At 45.0% G+C, this 19,685-nt stretch overlaps 1 protein-coding gene across 1 annotated transcript; it reads right to left on the bottom strand.

Moving 5' to 3' along the window:
• Positions 1-565: 565 nt before the first annotated feature.
• LOC135215368 (collagen, type I, alpha 1b-like) lies at positions 566-3,555 on the bottom strand. Its single transcript, XM_064249928.1, has 4 exons — positions 3,213-3,555; positions 2,296-3,114; positions 1,113-1,965; positions 566-941 (listed from the first exon to the last, which is right to left on the bottom strand). The coding sequence occupies exons 1-4, from the start codon at positions 3,553-3,555 to the stop codon at positions 566-568; spliced, it is 2,391 nt and encodes a 796-aa protein (XP_064105998.1).
• Between the last annotated feature and the right edge of the window lie 16,130 nt (positions 3,556-19,685).

Raw genomic sequence — 19,685 nt, forward strand, 5'->3', positions numbered from 1 at the left:
GCCCAAACGAGGACTGTGTGGCAGACCTTCTGGCCCGCCCGCCTGCCTGCTTGGATGACCTTCTGGCATGCCCACACCGGCCTGCTTGGCAGACCATCTGGCTTGCCCGCCTTCCTGCACCAGCTTGGCAGACCTTCTGGCCCGCCTGCCTGCCTGCACAGGGCCTGCTTGGCAGACCTTCTGGCCCGCCCGCTTACCGCACCAGGCCTTCTTGGCAGACCTTCTGGCGACCTTCTGGCCCGCCTGCCTGCCTGCACAGGGCCTGCTTGGCAGAACTATTTGGCCCGCCCACTGCCTGCACCTGGCCTGCCCACACCAGGCCTTTGTGGCAGACCTTCTAGTACGCCCGCCTGCTAGCACCGGGCCTGCTTGGCAGACCTTCTGGCCTGCCCGCCTGCCCGCACAGGGCCTGCTTGGCAGACCATCTGGCTTGCACGCCTGTCCGCACCTGCTTGGCAGACCTTCTGGCCCGCCTGCCTGCCTGCACCAGGCCTGCTTGGCAGACCTTCTGGCACGCTTGCCTGCCTGCACCGGGCCTGCTTGGCAAACCATCTGGGCCGCCCGCCTACCTATACCGGGCCTGCTTGGCAGACCTCCTGGCCCGCACGCCTGCCCACACCAAGTCTGCCCGCAACAGACCTGCTGGGCAGACCTTCCGGCCAGCCCGCCTGCCCACACCAAGTCCCTGCCCCAAGCTTAGGCAGGCCTGCTGGGCAGACCTTCCGGCCCGCCCGCCTGCCCACACCAAGTCTGCCCGCAACAGGCCTGCTGGGCAGACCTTCCGGCCAGCCCGCCTGCCCACACCAAGTCTGCCCGCAACAGGCCTGCTGGGCAGACCTTCCGGCCCGCCCGCCTGCCCACACCAAGTCTGCCCGCAACAGGCCTGCTGGGCAGACCTTCCGGCCCGCCCGCCTACCTGCACCGGGCCTGCTTCGGTAGACCTTCCGGCCCGCTCGCCTGCCCGCAGTACCAGGCCTGCTTGGCAGACCTTCCATCCCGCCCGCCTGCCCGCAGTACCAGGCTTGCTTGGCAGACCTTCCGTCCTGCCCGCCTGCCTGCAGTACCGGGCCTGCTTCGGCAGACCTTCCGGCCCGCCCGCCTGCCCGCATTACCAGGCCTGCTTGGCAACCTTTCGGACCCTTTCCGGCCCCCTGGCCCTGCCCCCACCAAGGTCTTGGCCCGCAACAGGCCTGCTGGGCAGACCTTCCGGCCCGCCTGCCTGCCCGCAGTACCAGGCCTGCTTGGCAGACCTTCCGTCCCCCCCAACCGCCTGCCGGCCCCGTACCAGGCTTGTTTGGCAGGACCTTTCCAGCCCACGCCCGCCTGCCCGCAGTACAGGGCCTGCTTCGGTATGACCTTCCGGCCCGCCTGCCTGCCCGCAGCAAGTACCAGGTCCTGCTTGGCAGACCTTTCTCGGCCCACCTGCCTTGCCCACGCAGTTACCAGGCCTGCTTCGGCAGACCTTCCGGCCCGCCTGCCTGCCCGCAGTACCAGGCCTGCTTCGGTAGACCTTCCGGCCCGCCTGCCTGCCCGCAGTACCAGGCATGCTTGGCAGACCTTTCAGCCCTCCCGCCTGCCTGCGCAGGTACCAGGCCTGCTTCGTAGACCTGTCCGGCCCGCCTGCCTGCCACGCAGTACCAGGCCTTGCCTTTGGCCCCAGACCTTTCGGCCCTCCTGCCTGCCACTTTACCAGGGCGCTTCGGTATACCTTAGGTCCCGCCTTGCCCTGCCCGCATACCAGGCTTGCTTGGCAGACCTTTCGGCCCGCCTGCCTGCCTGCAGTACCAGGCCTGCTTCGGTAGACCTTCCGGCCCGCCTGACTGCCCGCAGTACCAGGCCTGCTTCGCAGACCTTTCGGCCCGCCCCCTGCCCAAACCAGCCTGCTTCGGTGCAGACCTTCCGGCCCCCCGCCTGCCTGCCCGTCAGTACCGGGCACTGCTTGGAAGTAACCTTCCGTCCCGCCGCCTGACCGCAGTACCAGGCTTGCTTGGCAGACTTTCGGCCCTCCCTCCTGCCTCCGCGATTAACCAGGCATGCTTTTTCGGTAGCCTTCCGGCCGCCTGCCTGCCCGCCCGCAGTACCCGGTCCTGCTTCGGCAGACCTTCAGGCTCCCGACCTGCCTGCCCGCGTACCAGGCCTTGCTTCGGTAGACCTTCCGGCCCGCCTGCCTGCCCGCACCAGTATTTCAGCCCGCCCCGCTGCTTGGGCAGACCCTTTCCAGCCCTCCCGGCATTGCATGCCGTAACCAGGCCCTGCTTCGGCAGACCTTCCGGCCCGCCTGCCTGCCCGCAGTACCGGGCCTGCTTGGAAGACCTTCCGTCCCGCCCGCCTGCCCGCAGTACCAGGCTTGCTTGGCAGACTTTCGGCCCGCCCGCCTGCCCGCAGTACCAGGCATGCTTCGGTAGACCTTCCGGCCCGCCTGCCTGCCCGCAGTACCAGGCCGGCTTAGCAGACCTATCGGCCCGCCCGCCTGCCCGCAGTATCGGGCCTGCTTCGGCAGACCTTCCGTCCCGCCCGCCTGCCCGCAGTACCAGGCTTGCTTGGCAGACCTTTCGGCCCGCCCGCCTGCCCGAGTAACCCAGGCATGCTTCGTAGACCCTTCCCGCCCGCCTGCCTGCCCCGCAGTACCAGCCGGCTTAGCAGAACCTATCGGCCGGCCCGCCTGCCCGCAGTACCGGGCCTGCTTCGGCAGACCTTCCAGCCCGCCCGCCTGCCCGCAGTACCAGGCCGGCTTAGCAGACCTATCGGCCCGCCCACCTGCCCGCAGTATCGGGCCTGCTTCGGCAGCCTTTCCGGCCCGCCTGCCTGCCCTTTGCAGTACCAGGCCGTTTGGCAGACCTTTTCGGCCCGCCCGCCTGCCCGCAGTACCAGGCCTTGGTTTTGTGGCAGACCCTCCGGCCCCGCCCCGCCTGCCCACCGCAGTACCAGGCCTGCTTGGCAGACCTTTGGGCCGGCCCCCCGCCTGCCCGCAGTTACCAGGCCCTTGGCTTTGGCGACCCTTTTGGGCCCGCCCTTTCCCTGCCCCAGTACCAGGCCGGCTTTGGCTGACCTTTCCGGCCCGCCCTCCCCCGCAGTTACCAGGGGCCGTGGCTTGAACCTTTTCGGCCCTCCCGCCTGCCCGAGTAACCAGGCCGGCTTGGCTGGCATTTAGTTTCGGCCCGCCCTGCCCGCGTTACCCGGGCCTGCTTCGGCAGACCTTCCGGCCCGCCTGCCTGCCCGCAGTACCAGGCCTGCTTCGGCTGACCTTCCGGCCCGCCCGCCTGCCCGCCAGTAACCGGCCGGCCTTGGCCGACCTTTCCGGCCTGCCGCCTGCCCCGCCGGTACCAGGCCGGCTTGGCAGACTTTCCGCCCGGCCCGCCTGCCAGCAGTACCAGGGCCAGGCTGGGCAGACCTTTCGGCCCGCACAGCCTGCCCGCAGTACCAGGACGGCTTGGCCAGGACCCTCTCGGCCCGCCCTGCCTGCCCGCAGTACGAGCCTGCTTTCGTAAGACCTTCCGGCCCGCCCGCATGCCCGCAGTACCCAGCCGCTTGGCAGACCTTTCGGCCTGCCCTCATGCCGCTAGTACCAGGCTGGCTTGGCAGACCTTTCGGCCCACCCGCCACCCGTAGTACCGGGCTTGCTTCAGCCCAGACCTTCCGGCCCGCCCCGCATGCCCGCAGGACCAGGCCTGCTTCGGCAGACCTTCCGGCCTAGCCCGCTTGCCCGCAGTACCAGGCCACTTCGCGCAGACCTTCGGCCCGCCCGCCTGCCCGCAGTACCAGGCCGGCTTGGCAGACCTTTCGGCCTGCCCGCCTGCCCGCAGTACCAGGCTGGCTTGGCAGACCTTTCGGCCCACCCGCCTACCCGTAGTACCGGGCTTGCTTCAGCAGACCTTCCGGCCCGCCCGCCTGCCCGCAGGACCAGGCCTGCTTCGGCAGACCTTCCGGCCTGCCCGCTTGCCCGCAGTACCAGGCCTGCTTGGCAGACCTTTCGGCCCGCCCGCCTGCCCGCAGTACCAGGCCAGCTTGGCAGACCTTTCGGCCCGCCCGCCTGCCCGCAGTACCAGGCCGGCTTGGCAGACCTTTCGGCCCGCCCGCCTGCCCGCAGTACCGGGCCTGCTTCGACAGACCTTCCGGCCCGCACGCCTGCCCGCAGTACCAGGCCGGCTTGGCAGACCTTTCGGCCCGCCCGCCTGCCCGCAGTACCGGGCCTGCTTCGGCAGACCTTCTGGCCTGCCCGCCTGCCCGCAGTACCAGGCTGGCTTGGCAGACCTTTCGGCCCGCCCGCCTGCCCGCAGTACCAGGCTGGCTTGGCAGACCTTTTTTTTTTTTCGCCCGCCTGCCTCCCGGCAGTTCCCAGGCCAGCTTGGGCAGGAACGCGGCCGGCCCGCCTGCCCCGCAGTACCAGGGCGGGCTTGGCAGACCTTTTGGCCCGCCCGGCATGCCCGCAGTACCAGGCCAGCTTGGCAGACGTTTCGGCCCGCCCGCCTGCCCGCAGTACCAGGCTGGCTTGGCAGACCTTTTGGCCCGCCCGCCTGCCCGCAGTACCGGGCCTGCTTCGGCAGACCTTTCGGCCCGCCCGCCTGCCCGCAGTACCAGGCTGGCTTGGCAGACCTTTCGGCCCGCCCGCCTGCCCGCAGTACCAGGCCGGCTTGGCAGACCTTTCGGCCCGCCCGCCTGCCCGCAGTACCAGGCCGGCTTGGCAGACCTTTCGGCCCGCCTGCCTGCCCGCAGTACCAGGCCGGCTTGGCAGACCTTTCGGCCCGCCCGCCTGCCCGCAGTACCAGGCTGGCTTGACAGACCTTTCGGCCCGCCCGCCAGCCCACAGTACCAGTCTGGCTTGGCAGACCTTTCGGCCCGCCTGCCTGCCCGCTGTACCAGGCCGGCTTGGCAGACCTTTCGGCCCGCCCGCCTGCCCGCTGTACCAGGCTGGCTTGGCAGACCTTTCGGCCCGCCCGCCTGCCCGCAGTACCGGGCCTGCTTCGGCAGACCTTCTGGCCCGCCCGCCTGCCCGCAGTACCAGGCCGGCTTGCCAGACCTTTCGGCCCGCCCGCCTGCCCGCAGTACCGGGCCCGCTTCAGCAGACCTTCCGGCCCGCCCGCCTGCCCGCAGTACCAGGCCTGCTTGGCAGACCTTTCGGCCCGCCCGCCTGCCCGCAGTACCGGGCCTGCCTCGGCAGACCTTCCGGCCCGCCCGCCTGCCCGCAGTACCGGGCCTGCTTCGGCAGACCTTCCGGCCCGCCCACCTGCCCGTACCAGGCTGGCTCCGCAGACCTCCTGGCCCGCCTGCCTGCCCGTACCGGGCTGGCTCGGCAGACCTCCTGGCCCGCCTGCCTGCCCGTACCGGGCTGGCTCGGCGGGCCTGGCCCGCCGTCCTTGCAAACAGAAACCCTGTGGTTAGTCTTAGAATCAGAATATGCCACTGAATCCTTTCAATTCTCCTGGGGCTTCTCTCAAGCCTCTGCGCCTTCTTTTGGCACTCCACTATTCTTCTCTGAATCATTTGCTCCTTCTCCTGGCACTCCACCAATCTTCCTTGAATCCTTTACTTCCCTCTCTTGGCCCTCCACCAATCCTCTCATTTTCCTCAACGTTTCTATTATCCCTCCATTTTCCTTTCTCTTTCAGGAATCAATAAAACTCTTTAGAATACATTTTGACTTATTTATTTCTCTCCACATTTCTTTTCCTTCAACAATTAACAAAGCAAACTTATTACAAATAAACATCAAACTATCCATACAGTATAGTTAAAAACTTTCATGAGATAAGTAACCTTTAGTTTTCTCAAAGCTAAAATAAACTATTGCAGATGACTCCTTACTTCCATTTATGGTCATAAACTAAAATCTATAGTAAAAGATGGATTTATGAAAGAAGTCCTTTAAACTCGAGTTAAACTCGTATTATTATGTATATAACAAATATTACTGTAAAGAATTATTGTGTAAATGAAAATTGCCATTTTTGTAAATAAACTTTATTTATTTAAATTAACAAAATTTTCGCCGTACAATATTCAGTTTTCTAATTTTTTCAAATCTGATCCGTCTTCGTGAGTCCAGCTTAAAGACTATATCGTATGCCATTCCTTGAAGATGGATAGCTGATCCAGCACTTCTCCAGGCATCTGTAATTCCCCTGAAGGTTTTTGAGCTTGCAAACCAATTTCTCCTTCGCTCCTCGCATCTGTCGAACCTCATCTTCTAGCAGGTCCTTCAGTTCGGCCTGTACACCACCAGTCTCCCTCTCCAGCGAATAGATTGGCGACGATTTCCTTCCTCAAAAAAGGCATGTCAGCTCGTTCCTCTGGGTTACGCAGCCTGATCTTCACACTGGAGTCCACCCTTTTCCTTCATTCTGCAGGCGCTGGAACCTCACTTCGACGTCTTTCCTGCCGGATTCACGGTTTTCGGTTGCGTCGTTTTCTTCCTGGATGAGCCTCGCCATCCGCGCCGCTTCTTCGGTCTATAGTTGCAGGACTTTCTCCTTCTGTCGTAGGAGTTTCTCTTGCCTCTCAACCTGGCACTTTACCTCTGCCAACTACACAGTCACATAGGGCATCGTTTCTCTGCCGTAAATTCCTTTGTCTTGTCCATCAGCTGCTGATTTTCTTCTGTCTTCAGGATCTTGTTTTCGAGCTGCTGTTTTTACGATGATTATTCCTGGACAACAACGTCCCAACAACACCTGGAAACCATCTCTGAATCGTGTTACCCAGTTCATATACTATCCCCTCTCTCGATTTTTCGTTGGTTTTCTATATTCCACGAGAGATACATCGATTTATCAAAACATAGTAGGAAATATTCTGAAAATATTTTAACTATGCCTTGTCTCTTGGTGTTTATAAATTGCTGAAATCTCTCTCAGGGATTTTTTGCAGTACGTATCTTTTTTGTCTGATCTCTTACTTACTTATATCAGTCATTATTACAAAAATAAAAACACTTGTTGATATAAATAATTTAATTTATTAGTATTATTATTAATAATACTAATAATTTCAGATCTATTTTAAATGTATTATGATATAAACAGAAATGACTAGATTGAATAATGTGTACTACTAATTTTACTTCAACATAGATGTCATAGAGGACAAGATATTGTCATGGAAAATTAACAGAGTACACTCCAATATAGCGAGGTGGGCATTGTGATACAAAGCTAGCTCTCTCTCTCTCCACCCTTTGCAATGGCGGCATGCAGCTGCCCACGGCGATTTCGCGCATGTCCATTCCATTTTTATAGTTCCATGGTGATATACTAATCAACTTTAATCTCTCTCTCTCTCTCTCTCTCTCTCTCTCTTCTCTCTCTCTCTCTCTCTCTCTTGAGTAATGAAACGAATATGTTTCAAGACCACGTTAATTTCTTATTCGGGAGTTACATATTAACCATCAAATACAGTGTTTAATCTCCCGCCTTCTCCACATCCAAGGACCAGTTAGTATAATATAATTAACCTCACATCAATTCACGCTCTGTGGACTTGAAGCTTTCAGATTTAAATCATCGTTTCGTTTTTATACCGACTTATCCCAAAATTCCCCACTTTCCTCTGTGAGTAATTTAGTACTTACAATTTTCTTCAGTGACTCACTCCATTAGTGAGTCACAGTTTTTCTTTCGTAAATAGCTCACTGCATACAGTACAGGTTTTCTTTGGCATGTGTCTTTATACCTATAGTTTTCCTTCTGAGTAACTCACTACCTAAGCTTTCCTCCCAAGAGTAACTCTCTACCAACAATTTTACTTCTTAAAGTAATTCACTACCTACGGTTTTTCTTTAGTGAGTAACCCATTACCTACAGTTTTCTTTGGTGAGTGACTCCTGTTATTATTATTTCGGGAACTCGGTACCCATAGATTTCTTTGGTGAGTAACTCACCAAAGATAATTAATACCATCGTCTCAATTTCATTATTTGCAATTAACATAGGCCCTAGCCTCTTCATATAACAGCAACATAAAAACAGACTGTGATGATATTATTTTAACTTACTCGATCAGATTTTTCAATTTCCGCGCTGCCTATATGTGAGCACATGTATGTAGTATGTATGTATGTATGTAGTATGTATGTTGTATGTATGGATGTATGTATGTAGTATGTATAACATTTACCATCGTGTACATTATGGGTCTGCATACAAGGAGGATTGCTGCACGCTACGCGGGATAATAAACAGAGGCGTAACCCCAAAAGCCCCTTACCACAAAATAAGCCTCAGGATATATAGTAAGCCCAACCTTGTAGCAGCCTTTATAATGAAGAACAGCACCGCTCCGGGGGGCCGAAGGAGATGTGCACGAATGTAGTTTACAAATTTACTTGTCCAGAGGAGATGTGTAAATCTCGCAGCCAAAACTACATCGGGGTCACTACAACGACCCTTCGGAGACGTCTGCTGGCTCAGAGAAATCAAGGGGCCATCATTCAACATTACAGGAAGCCATCTCTACAAGAGCTCATAGAAGGCATACAGGTCGTGCACAGATAAGACAACTACGGTCGCCTCTTAATAACGGAAGCGGTGAGCATCGCTATTCAGAACCCGACCTTGAACGTCCAACAAGAATCGGACCATATACTACCCTCCAGCAGGAGAAGGAATACGTATGCCAACAGGGACCAGACAACGACCCCAACCCACCGAGAACATCGCACCCCTTAGAAGACATGAGAGGACCCAGCGTCAGCGAAAGCCAAGTAACATCCTTGCTCATGTCGCTGAGACCCCGCCCAACACGAATCTGCAGCCGTTAAACAAAGTAGACCATTTGGACACACACACACACACGCTCACTCAATCAAATTTAAATTAAACACATTTATGTATAAACAGAAATCATCTGACTTGTACCTTTATGCATGCTATAATATATATATATATTATATATATATATATAGATATATATATATATATATATATATATATATATATATATATATATATATATATATATATATTATATTCCTGTATTTAGATTTTTATATTCATTTTCATTCCTGTATGTAATTTTGTAATTTTTATCTAAAACCAACATGTAACATATTAAATTTTGTAAAACATACATTTGTAAGGAAACACTAGCACATGGTATTGTATTTTGAATATTTATTTAAACCACTGTTTAAACTTTCACTTTTATTGTCACAGTACATATGTCCTTATGTTCTTTGTATCCAAAACAACGCCCTTAAGCTGTTAATCCCTAGACTAACCAGTTCCCATACCTCAAGGTCATACTTCCCACACGATGAAATAAATAGGCTGAAAGGCCAGATTGTAAGTCAGGTAGTTCCTTCTTGATAATCCCATAAGGCGAAACAAAATTCAATAAATGGAATATGGAAGTCTGCGTATTTTTCACCAAAATTGACGAACGAGAATCGGAGAAAACTTCGTCCGTATGAATGATACCTGCAAGAAACTTATTGATGCCACTAAAGCAATTGCTTTTCACGAAAATTGTAGAAGAAGAAACTATGCCCTAAAAGTATATATTATATATCTATATATAATATATATATATAAATTATATATATATATTAGTATATATAATATATATATATATATAATAAATCTATGCATATCTATATATATAATATTATTAATATATATATATATATATATATATATATTAATATATATGCATTATATATACATATATATAATGTAATATATATATATATATAATAATATATATATATATATATAATAATAATAATATATATATTTATTTATTTATATATTATATACATTCCTGTTGAAGCGACTAGTCATTTGAGAAGTTAAGAGAGCACTATGGCTATTACAATTTCACATATATTCATACGTATATTTATATATATAATTATATACACATATAAAATAACATACTTGATTAATTATTCAGTACAATTCGGCTCAAAAACAAAAGAAGTCTACCCCCAGGTTAAATCTCTGCAAGTGATTCAGAGACCTTTATAACTATATCACTTTAGATCTTGCTTAAGTCTTCTGATCGAAGCAGTGAATTCAAACAGGCAGGAACGTAACTATGGTACAGAATTCATTTAATGGTTGGCTGTTCGTCCCACTATTCAGTCCTTGGTCTTTGTCTGCCTCTTTTTTCTGTCTTTATTTCCTTATTATATTAGTTCAAGAATATTATTACTATCAACAGTTTTAGCAGCAACAGCATTAGCAGCAGAATTCCTCTGCTTTCTCCCTTATTTCCCTGTCTAATCTTTCCTTTCCCTAATATAATTACCCCAATTTTATTCACTCCTCCCCTACTCCTCAAATTAAATCACCCTCAAAAAACGGACCCCTGACGTCCCTCTGTCAAATTCAGATTCTCTTCCATTCCACAAATCGTCGATGAACAAAGCTTTACGGCAGAATGGACAGCAAATGGATGGATTGACTTCTCCCGAAAGGCGCTAGATTCTAGGAAAATGGGATAGACATATAAATGAATCCGGAATTCGAGGTTAAAAAAGTTCTTTCAAACGAGAAGTCGGGTCATTTGCGACTTATTCACAGCAAATAATCGATTTCATAATTGGAAGAACAAAATGCACGTTTCAAATCTTCACCTGACATGCTACATGTTTTAGATTTCTGTAAATGAAGACTATTGCCTCGGCTTTGTTTGTCCGTCCGCACTTTTTCTGTCCGTCCTCAGCTCTTAAAAACTACCGAGGCTAGCGGGCTGCAAATTGCAATGTTGATCATTAATCCTCCAATCATCAAACATACCAAATTGCAGCCATCTAACCTTAGTAGTTCTTTACTTTATCTGAGTTTAAAGTTAGCCATGGTCGTGCGACTGGCATAATGCTGTCGGCTGAAAGTTCCATGGGCCGCCGCTCATTCACTGTACAGAAAACTCGACTGATCCGAAGAAACTTCGGCGTATTTTTTTAACTTGTTATATCTTGACTTGTCTTTATGAATATAATACCATATGGTTCATTGGATTTCAAAGGAAGCCACTTCCACTTTCTGTATCCAGGAGGAAGTGCTGACTACAAGTACACCTTCTGGAATGAGAGATGGAATCCAGGGAAGAGACGGAGGCCAAGTCAATCATTCCAGAGTCATCATCATCCACTTGATGACTCGCCTTTGATTCAGTCCAGACTTCAGGATGGAGAAAAAATTACATGGAGACGCACCTAACCCACTTATTAGACCGGCTATTCGTGAAAGTGAAGAAATGGTCGAGTGATTCTTTGTCAATATTTAACTCCTCCTTGCAATATGAAGTTCTGTTTATCACTTCATCAATTCAACAGACCTCTTGGCATTTAGACTTTCGTCATGACATTTTGAAATTACTTTTGGATTCTGGCTTATGATTTTTGTCAGTATTCAACTCCTCCTTTCAATATGAAGTTCTGTTTATAACTTCATTTCCTTCTTCAATTTGACAGACCTCTTGGCATTTATACTTCCGTCATGACATTCAGAAATTGCTTTAGGATTCTGGCTTATCCCCGTACCGCGAGTGCAGCTGCAACGATTTGCAACCATTTATTGCTCTCCATCACTGCTACGTGAAGATGGACGCATCACCGCTATAAAAAAAAAAGCGAAATCTACGAGTAAATCTTCGAGCCGATTTAAAATGGAAGTGTAATCAAGCCTTTTTACTCAGTTGTAGAAATCGTCCATTATAACACACCAAAATGGTCATCACTTTCAGGTAGAGTAGAGCATGTTGATATAATGTAAAATCATTATTTTGACTACCATCTTTTATACTACCTCAGCAAATATGGATATTCCCGATTAATCTTTGTTTTTTTATCATGTTATCTTATGTATCTAGACTGTATGTTATTGTCTATGCTTTGTATATTCCATGTATATGGCCTTGATCTGAAAATAATAATAATAATAATAATAATAATAATAATAATAATAATAATAATAATAATAATAATAATAATAATAATAATAATATAATAATATAATAATAATATAATTATATTATTATTATATTATTATTATTATTATTATTATTATTATTATTATTATTATTATTATTGTAATATGTTAATATTAAGGCCTTAGTAAGAAAATTGTACCCTTACCCAAATAAAATTGTGCATGAACCACACTTACTAATACTTAACTAATACTTAACTTTCTAAACTAATCTCATCTTACCTATCAGCTAAATATATATATATATATATATATATATATATATATATATATATATATATATATATATATATATATATATATATATATATATATATATGAAGATATATCAAGATTTGCAAAGAATAATTAATGCAGTCCAGATGCTTTCGGTAGGCTATTTAACTGGAAGCCTTTAAACCAATGTTCAGTACACATTTTCGTTAAGTAAGTATAGATCTTAGTTTAACCACACAAGTGAGCTGATTAGCAGCTTTCCTAGGGAGATTTCTTTACCTTGCTAGGAACCAAACTGTTGCTTAGCAACGGGACCTACAGCTTATTATTGTGGGATCCGAACCGCATCATACCGAGAAATGAATCTCTAATCGCCAGAAATACATTCTTCTGATACCGCGCTGGATGTTGCTACAGCAGTAGCTGTTGATCGATCTCGGGCTACCAGATCGGTAGCGGAGTATACGCAACGGCGAGGAACTGACATTTTCCATAAAGGCTGAAGTTGGAGCTTCCATACCGAACGAAGAGAGACAAACCAGGTTCTCCCTCCGTTTACTTTTGCCGCCTCCTCTCATTTGCTGATAAGAATTCCATTACTACTCTGTTATCAGGTAATTATTTCCTACATCAGAACGTCGCCGTGAGGGAGAGGGTCTCTTGGAAGCGGAACCGCTGTGAAGTATGTGGCAGGCTGAGATTGAAACTGGAATTTTGAATGGGTCATATCTCATATTCATCGCGCGAGGAGCCGAGCCTTCTCATTCCTCAGACAATGTGCTGTGAAACAGCCATCATTCTTCTACCTTCCGTCACAAACTGTTATGGGTTTTGAAGGCTAACTGTAATTTTATTTATGCCAGCTGATATATATTGACTTAGATCCCCGAATTACCTACAAAAAGGTGCATCAGAATTACACGAGCAATGTTACAGGACCAACTCTCTTCTACCTTCCGTCGAAAACTGTTGTGCTTTTGAAGGCTAACTGTAATTTTATCTTGACTTAGATTCACGAGTTACTTTTAAAAAGGTGCATCAGAATTACATGACCAATGTTAAATTTCGTTAATACTTTCACCATTAGTATGCATATGCACAGAGAGTCTTTACTTCAGCGGAAGACAGAACAACTTCAACGTCTTAGAATCGTATTCAGAGGTAAAGGAAAAAGATGATTATCTAAGAAGTAATTATGAGGACGATGAGAACTCTTCAAAGGCACATTTAAAGAGGCGAGAAAACGAGCAATTAATGACAGCTGAGGCCACATATCCGGATAAAGGTTCTGATTCTTAATAAGAGGTGTTATTGTCTTTTCAACGACGTATAGGGATATGTCGACTTTCCATTAAATAAAAAGTTTTACATATCTGTACACAATGTAGAGTACAAGTGTATGGATACAAAGGTCACTGAATTTCATAACTAAGACTCCCGAAGTAATAATCAACACATAATTCATACATAAAGGCAATTTTTCAAGCCGAGGTGGGAGAAATACAATGACTCTTGAAACGCAACATAATAAGGTACATTAAACTGTTGAAGATTCTTATCATATGAACCTACTTTTGAAAAGTGGATGGTGATCTCAGAAATAATCAATCTACAATAAGTTGTGTGGCGTCACACCTACCAGGATTACTGGAGCTGAGTCTCTGGAATTCAGCAGTCCTGCTGACCTACAGACTGGGTAATAATACTGATAGAACTTGTGTATATTTCCCGAAAGTATCGAGAAATATCAGAGAAGCACCGATGCCTTTTCCGTCTTTTTGGTGGAGTTCTTTTGAAACTTACTTGTATAGAAATTTGGTACGAAGTCAGGGTAAACATGAGTGTCTTATACCATAATTGGCTGCTTTTCCTTTGGGGGGGGGGGGGTGATTTTGGCCTCGTTAGCTGCCTTGAGATGAAATGACTTTATGACAATGCTCGAGTTAATGTCACTTTTTGACTTGCACATTAGAGCTATTCAAATCGTTTCAAAAATAAAAAAATAAAAAAGACAAGTATTTTGACAATGCAAAAAAAAAAAAAAAAAATTAAATGGCAAAATTTTTTTTTACTTAAAATATATAAAGCATTTGAAATGCGCAGTAAAGCTATTGAAAGCATTTCAAAAAAATTAGAAGACAAGTATTTTGAAAATGCAAAAAAGAAAAAAAAAAAATTAAACCGAAAAATTTCTTTTTTTACTTTAAATATATAAAGCATTCGAAATGCGCAGTAAAGTTATTCAATGCGTTTCACAATAAGATTGAAGACAAGCATTTTGACAGTATATTTTTTTTAAATAGCAAAAAGAAAAAACTTTTTACTTTAAATATATAAAGCAGATACTATGTGATACTTTACGAGAAAAAAAAAAAATTTTGTTATTTATACCGCTGTTGCTATGTAGCATCACTTGCAGAGAGAGAGAGAGAGAAAGAGAGAGAGAGAGAGAGAGAGAGAGAGAGAGAGCGAGAGAGAGGAAGCAGAAACCCACCTGGAAAAATTTCTTAAGCTAGTGAACTACATAAACGTGCGGCCTGAGATCAATGTAAATAAACACGTACTCGAATAACTCCATAACCAACGACCAGCTAAATTCCGGGCAAATATTTGTAATTCTGGAGAGTTAGAACTGGATCTAAAGTCATTACTGATTAATGAGAGGTGCGGCGTAATTTGCATAAATAGTATCCAGAAACCGGGTTACGTAATCATAAACAAGTTATGAATGTATCATTTACAAGAGAAACAATTTACAATCAAGATTTTTTTTTTCACAAAAATAGTTCAACGGCCTTTTTTTCCGGGACTCCCTCGTTAAGCCCGTGCAACAGACACTAGGAAACTCAACATATGATTATGTATTTCTCACTCATAGGCTTCGTAATCTCTTTCAATCGAGAATTCCTGTCGCATTAACAAGCAGACATTCCTGATAAATAGGGCGACTCCACATTTGCATAAAAACCACGTGATCTTGCGACAGACAGCCGGAGTCATTTACCCTAAGGACGTTTGTTTTAAGTTAATTTGTTTATTATCTGTTTGTGACTTTGAATTCACTATCCTAGCAATATAACCTATGTGCACACACACGCACACACACACATGCTTAAAAAATCACGTGACTTCATAAATAAGCGAATACCACAGGAAAATAATAGTCAGAAATCCAAGCGCTTTCGTCTTTACTCAGACATCGTCAAGGAGTTAATGAAGTACAATTGGAGATAAAGGTCTCAGGTACAAAACAAGATCAAGAATACCAGATGGTTAATTGTCAAAAGGGTAAAAATTAAAAGGGATAATCCAGGATTATCGGATATCACACGGTCACAAACCAAACCGAAACTACAAAGTATCTTTACAGTCCAAAACATGTAATAACTGAATATATTAATTTTGTTGCTACAACTTTTTTCATAATGAAAGCATCAAGTTTAAATAAACCAAGACTTAAATTTAGAACATTTCTACTATTTGACTTGATGAAACAAGATTCAATGATAGTCCTTTTAACTGTGTCATTACATGGGATTAAGGCTCTTGCTTGACTCCAGTTAATAGGATGGTCTAAATCTCTCATATGTACGAATAATGCATTCGATATTTGCCCAGTTCTCACAGAATATTGATGTTGCTTGAGACGTTGTGAAAGAGATTTACCGGTCTGTCCGTAATAGACTTTATCACACTTTTTGCAAGGAATTTCATATATGCAGCCTGGAAGATCTTTAGGAGAATTTTTTATTACTAAACTCTTGACATTAATATTACTGAAAATAACATTTATGTTAAATAGCTTTAAAATTCTAGGAATATCTAAAAACCTTTCATCATAGGGTAATTTTAGAATGTTATGCTTATTAAATTCAAGTTTGTCATTAGTTGAATAAAATGTTTTTCTAGCTCTTTTCCATGCCACATCTATAAAAGGCCTTGGGTATTTAAGTTGCAATGCAATATCATAAATAGTTTTAATTTCAGCGTCAATAAACTGTGGGCTACAGACACGTAAAGCCCTTAAGAACATCCCAGAAAAAAACAGAGAATTTAACATTTTGATGGTGATTGGAGTATAATGAACAAAAGAGGCAATGTTAGTTGATTTTCGAAAGACTGAAAAGGTGACATTTCTATCATTTCTATGGACAGTTACATCAAGAAAATTCAAATTACAATTTCTTTCTTCCTCTACAGTAAATTTTATAGAAGGGACTAAATTATTGAGATTATTAATTAAGGAATTCCTGGAGATTTTCGTGAACTGGTCAAATACAGAAGATATCATCCACATACATGGAATTTTTTGAGACAAAACTCTTACCAAAAATTTTGCCCCAAAAAGTTATTTGGTTTAGATAGGTTGAAGAAGTACTGCCTGGTAATGTTGCTTCGGAATTTTGAGCCTGCCAATGGACATAATAAAAAGGAAACTGAGCAGGTTCTACTTTCTACTCTTTTTTGGAAGACAGAGGATCATAAGAGCATTTATCAGTAATCATAACGCACTGACATACAAGTTGCGTCTTTGCAGTAGCATAATGAAAAGAAAGATACTATATCATTTGTATCACCGTGCAAAGTAATTGACAAAGAAACGAAACAATCAAGATCCCGGTTCCGTTAAATGAAAGTCATCGACAAAAGAGAGAGAGAGAGAGAGAGAGAGAGAGAGAGAGAGAGAGAGAGAGAGAGAGAGAGAGAGAGAGAGAGAGAGAGAGCCATTTAACGACATCAATGCACTACAATTTTATAGTTTTATCTTGCTATCAAAAAAGGAGAGAGGAGATAATTTGTGATTTGAGAGCTAAGTAATCCGATAATCCCATCACCGTCTTCGTTACTTGATTTACATAGAGAGAGAGAGAGAGAGAGAGAGAGAGAGAGAGAGAGAGAGAGAGAGAATCATTAAAAGAGGGTAAACAATAATGAATACGAACTTCTTTACGTTCATTGATCGTCCCTTCACGTTACTTTAGTAAGAGGAGAGCAGAGAGAGAGGAGAGAGAAGAGAGAAAGATGAAACGACGCAAACAGAGAGGGATTGAGAGACGAGAGAGAGAGAATATCATTAAAAGAGAGAAAACAACCATGAATAAGAATTTATCTGCGTTCAGTGATCGTCCCTTGAATTACATTACGAGAGAGAGAGAGAGAGAGAGAGAGAGAGAGAGAGAGAGAGAGAGAGAGAGAGAGAGACTAATCGTGTAATAGCCCTTATTTTAATATTGCTGAACAAATAGTACATATAAATTTTTCATTTCTGCACCCGTATTTTACCACCCATCGTAGATGGGTAAGTTTGCTAATAATAATAATAATAATAATAATAATAATAATGATAATGATAATAAGAATAATGATAATAATAATAATAATTAGACGGAAATAACATCTCACCATATGTAGGAAGTGCAATACGAAAAATGAAACCATAAACCACATAGCAAGCGAATGTCCGGCACTTGCACACAACCAGTACAAAAAGAGGCATGATTCAGTGGCAAAAGCCCTACTCTGGAGCCTGTGCGAGAAACATCAGCTACCTTGCAGTAATAAGTGGTACGAGCACCAACCAGAGGGAGTGATAGAAAAGGATCAGGCAAAGATCCTCTGGGACTATGGTATCAGAACGGATAGGGTGATACGTGCAAATAGACCAGACGTGACGTTGATTGACGAAGTCAAGAAGAAAGTATCACTCACTGATGTCGCAATACCATGGGACACCAGAGTTGAAGAGAAAGAGAGGGAAAAAATGGATAAGTATCAAGATCTGAAAATAGAAATAAGAAGAATATGGGATATGCCAGTGGAAATCGTACCCATAGTCATAGGAGCACTAGGCACGATCCCAAGATCCCTGAAAAGGAAAATAGAAAAACTAGAGGCTGAAGTAGTTCCAGGAATCATGCAGAAGAGTGTGATCCTAGAAACGGCGCACATATAAAGAAAAGTGGTGGAATCCTAAGGAGGCAGGATGCAACCCGGACCCCCACACTATAAATACCACCCAGTCGAATTTGAGGACTGTGATAGAGCAAAAAAAAAAAAAAAATAATAATAATAATAATAATAATGTTTCATTAAAAATTGTGGATACGTCGGCAGAAAATATTTAAAAACAGTTTCTCGGATTATTTTTTTTAATAAAGCAAACTGCTGAGGCAACCTAATTATTAAAGGAATCGTGGAACAGGGGATCTCCTTCATAATAATCAGAGTATAATGGGCGTAATGTCTATCTGTCTGTTTGTCTGTCATTCAATCACGGCCAAACGGCTGGTCAGATGGGCATGAAACTTCCGTTTCAGGGAATCCCTTCTCACCCCCACCCCCTACAAAGGAGGGGGTTAGGTTGGATGAAACCCCATTACAAACCATCTTAGGGGTGGGGACCCCTAAGATGGTTTGTAATGGGGTTTCATCCAACCTACCCCCCTCCTTTGTAGGGGGTGGGGGTGAGAAGGGATTCCCTGAAACGGAGCTGTTTCTGGCCGTGAAACGAAGTTGGTGATTCCCGTAGATTTAGTTACTTTAAGATTTTTCATACATAATTTCTACACAACTTTCCCGGAGAAAGACGCGAATATTTCAGCTCGGACAGAATAGAAGATGAAAATTATCATCAACATCCGCAAGATTTTTGGAATAACTTAAATCCATCGGGACTGCCAGTGCACAAAATAAAGTTGAAGAAGTACTGCCTGGTAATGTTGCTTCGGAATTTCGATCCTGCCAATGGACATTGTAACGGAACGAGGAATACCGATATGGAGCTAAACTCCCACGTCATCGAAGCAGTGATAGCAATGAGCCCTTATTCCAGTAATATTTTGCTTCGCTCGGAATCATATTACTAAAGACAAAATGCAGAGAGAGAGAGAGAGAGAGAGAGAGAGAGAGAGAGAGAGAGAGAGAGAATAAGGACAGCATTCCGTTCAATATCAAGAAGAATGGACATTGATATTATTCTTTCAATAACGAGTAAAATCAGTGAATTTTCCTCTTGGCTTTTTGATATTAATCTCCTGTATCGGCCAAAAAAGCAATCGCTCTAAAGGTTTAATGATCCATAATCTGGTTTTCCTGATAGCACTGATTTCTAGGGGCTTATACAGATTTAATTAACGAATGCAATTTTTTTGTCTGTCACATGATAATCCTCTTTCCTTCTTTTTGACCCAGAGTACTCTCAGTAATTTTATATATGTTACGGATTATACGTATATGTATGTCTGTATAATATATATATATAAATATATATATTTTATATAAGTATATATAAATATATATATATATTATATACATATATATATTATTTATTATTATATAATAAAATATATATAAATTTATTAATATATATAAATTTTAATATAAATAAAATATATATATATTATATGTATATATATATAAATATATTGATATATATATATATATATATATATATATATATATATATATATGATATGCCACGAAGGAAAAATAAACGAAGGAGTCTGCAAGATCTTTCGACTTTAAAAGTCCTTCACTGAGCAG

This window comes from Macrobrachium nipponense, chromosome 5 (genome assembly GCF_015104395.2).
Source record: "Macrobrachium nipponense isolate FS-2020 chromosome 5, ASM1510439v2, whole genome shotgun sequence".
Taxonomy (NCBI): domain Eukaryota; kingdom Metazoa; phylum Arthropoda; class Malacostraca; order Decapoda; family Palaemonidae; genus Macrobrachium; species Macrobrachium nipponense.

What these genes read in the sequence shown, in the direction of transcription:
- LOC135215368 (XM_064249928.1), bottom strand. Translation starts at nt 3,555, where the DNA reads ATGAGGGCAGGCCGAAAGGTCTGCCAAGCGGCTGGGTACTGCGGGCAT. An exon ending in AGGTCTTCCAAGCAGGCCCG is followed by an intron (nt 1,966 to 2,295) that starts GTACTGCGGGCA and finishes TACTGCGGTCAG; the next exon opens with GCGGCGGGACGGAAGGTTAC. An exon ending in AAGGTTGCCAAGCAGGCCTG is followed by an intron (nt 942 to 1,112) that starts GTAATGCGGGCA and finishes GCGGGCCGGAAG; the next exon opens with GTCTACCGAAGCAGGCCCGG.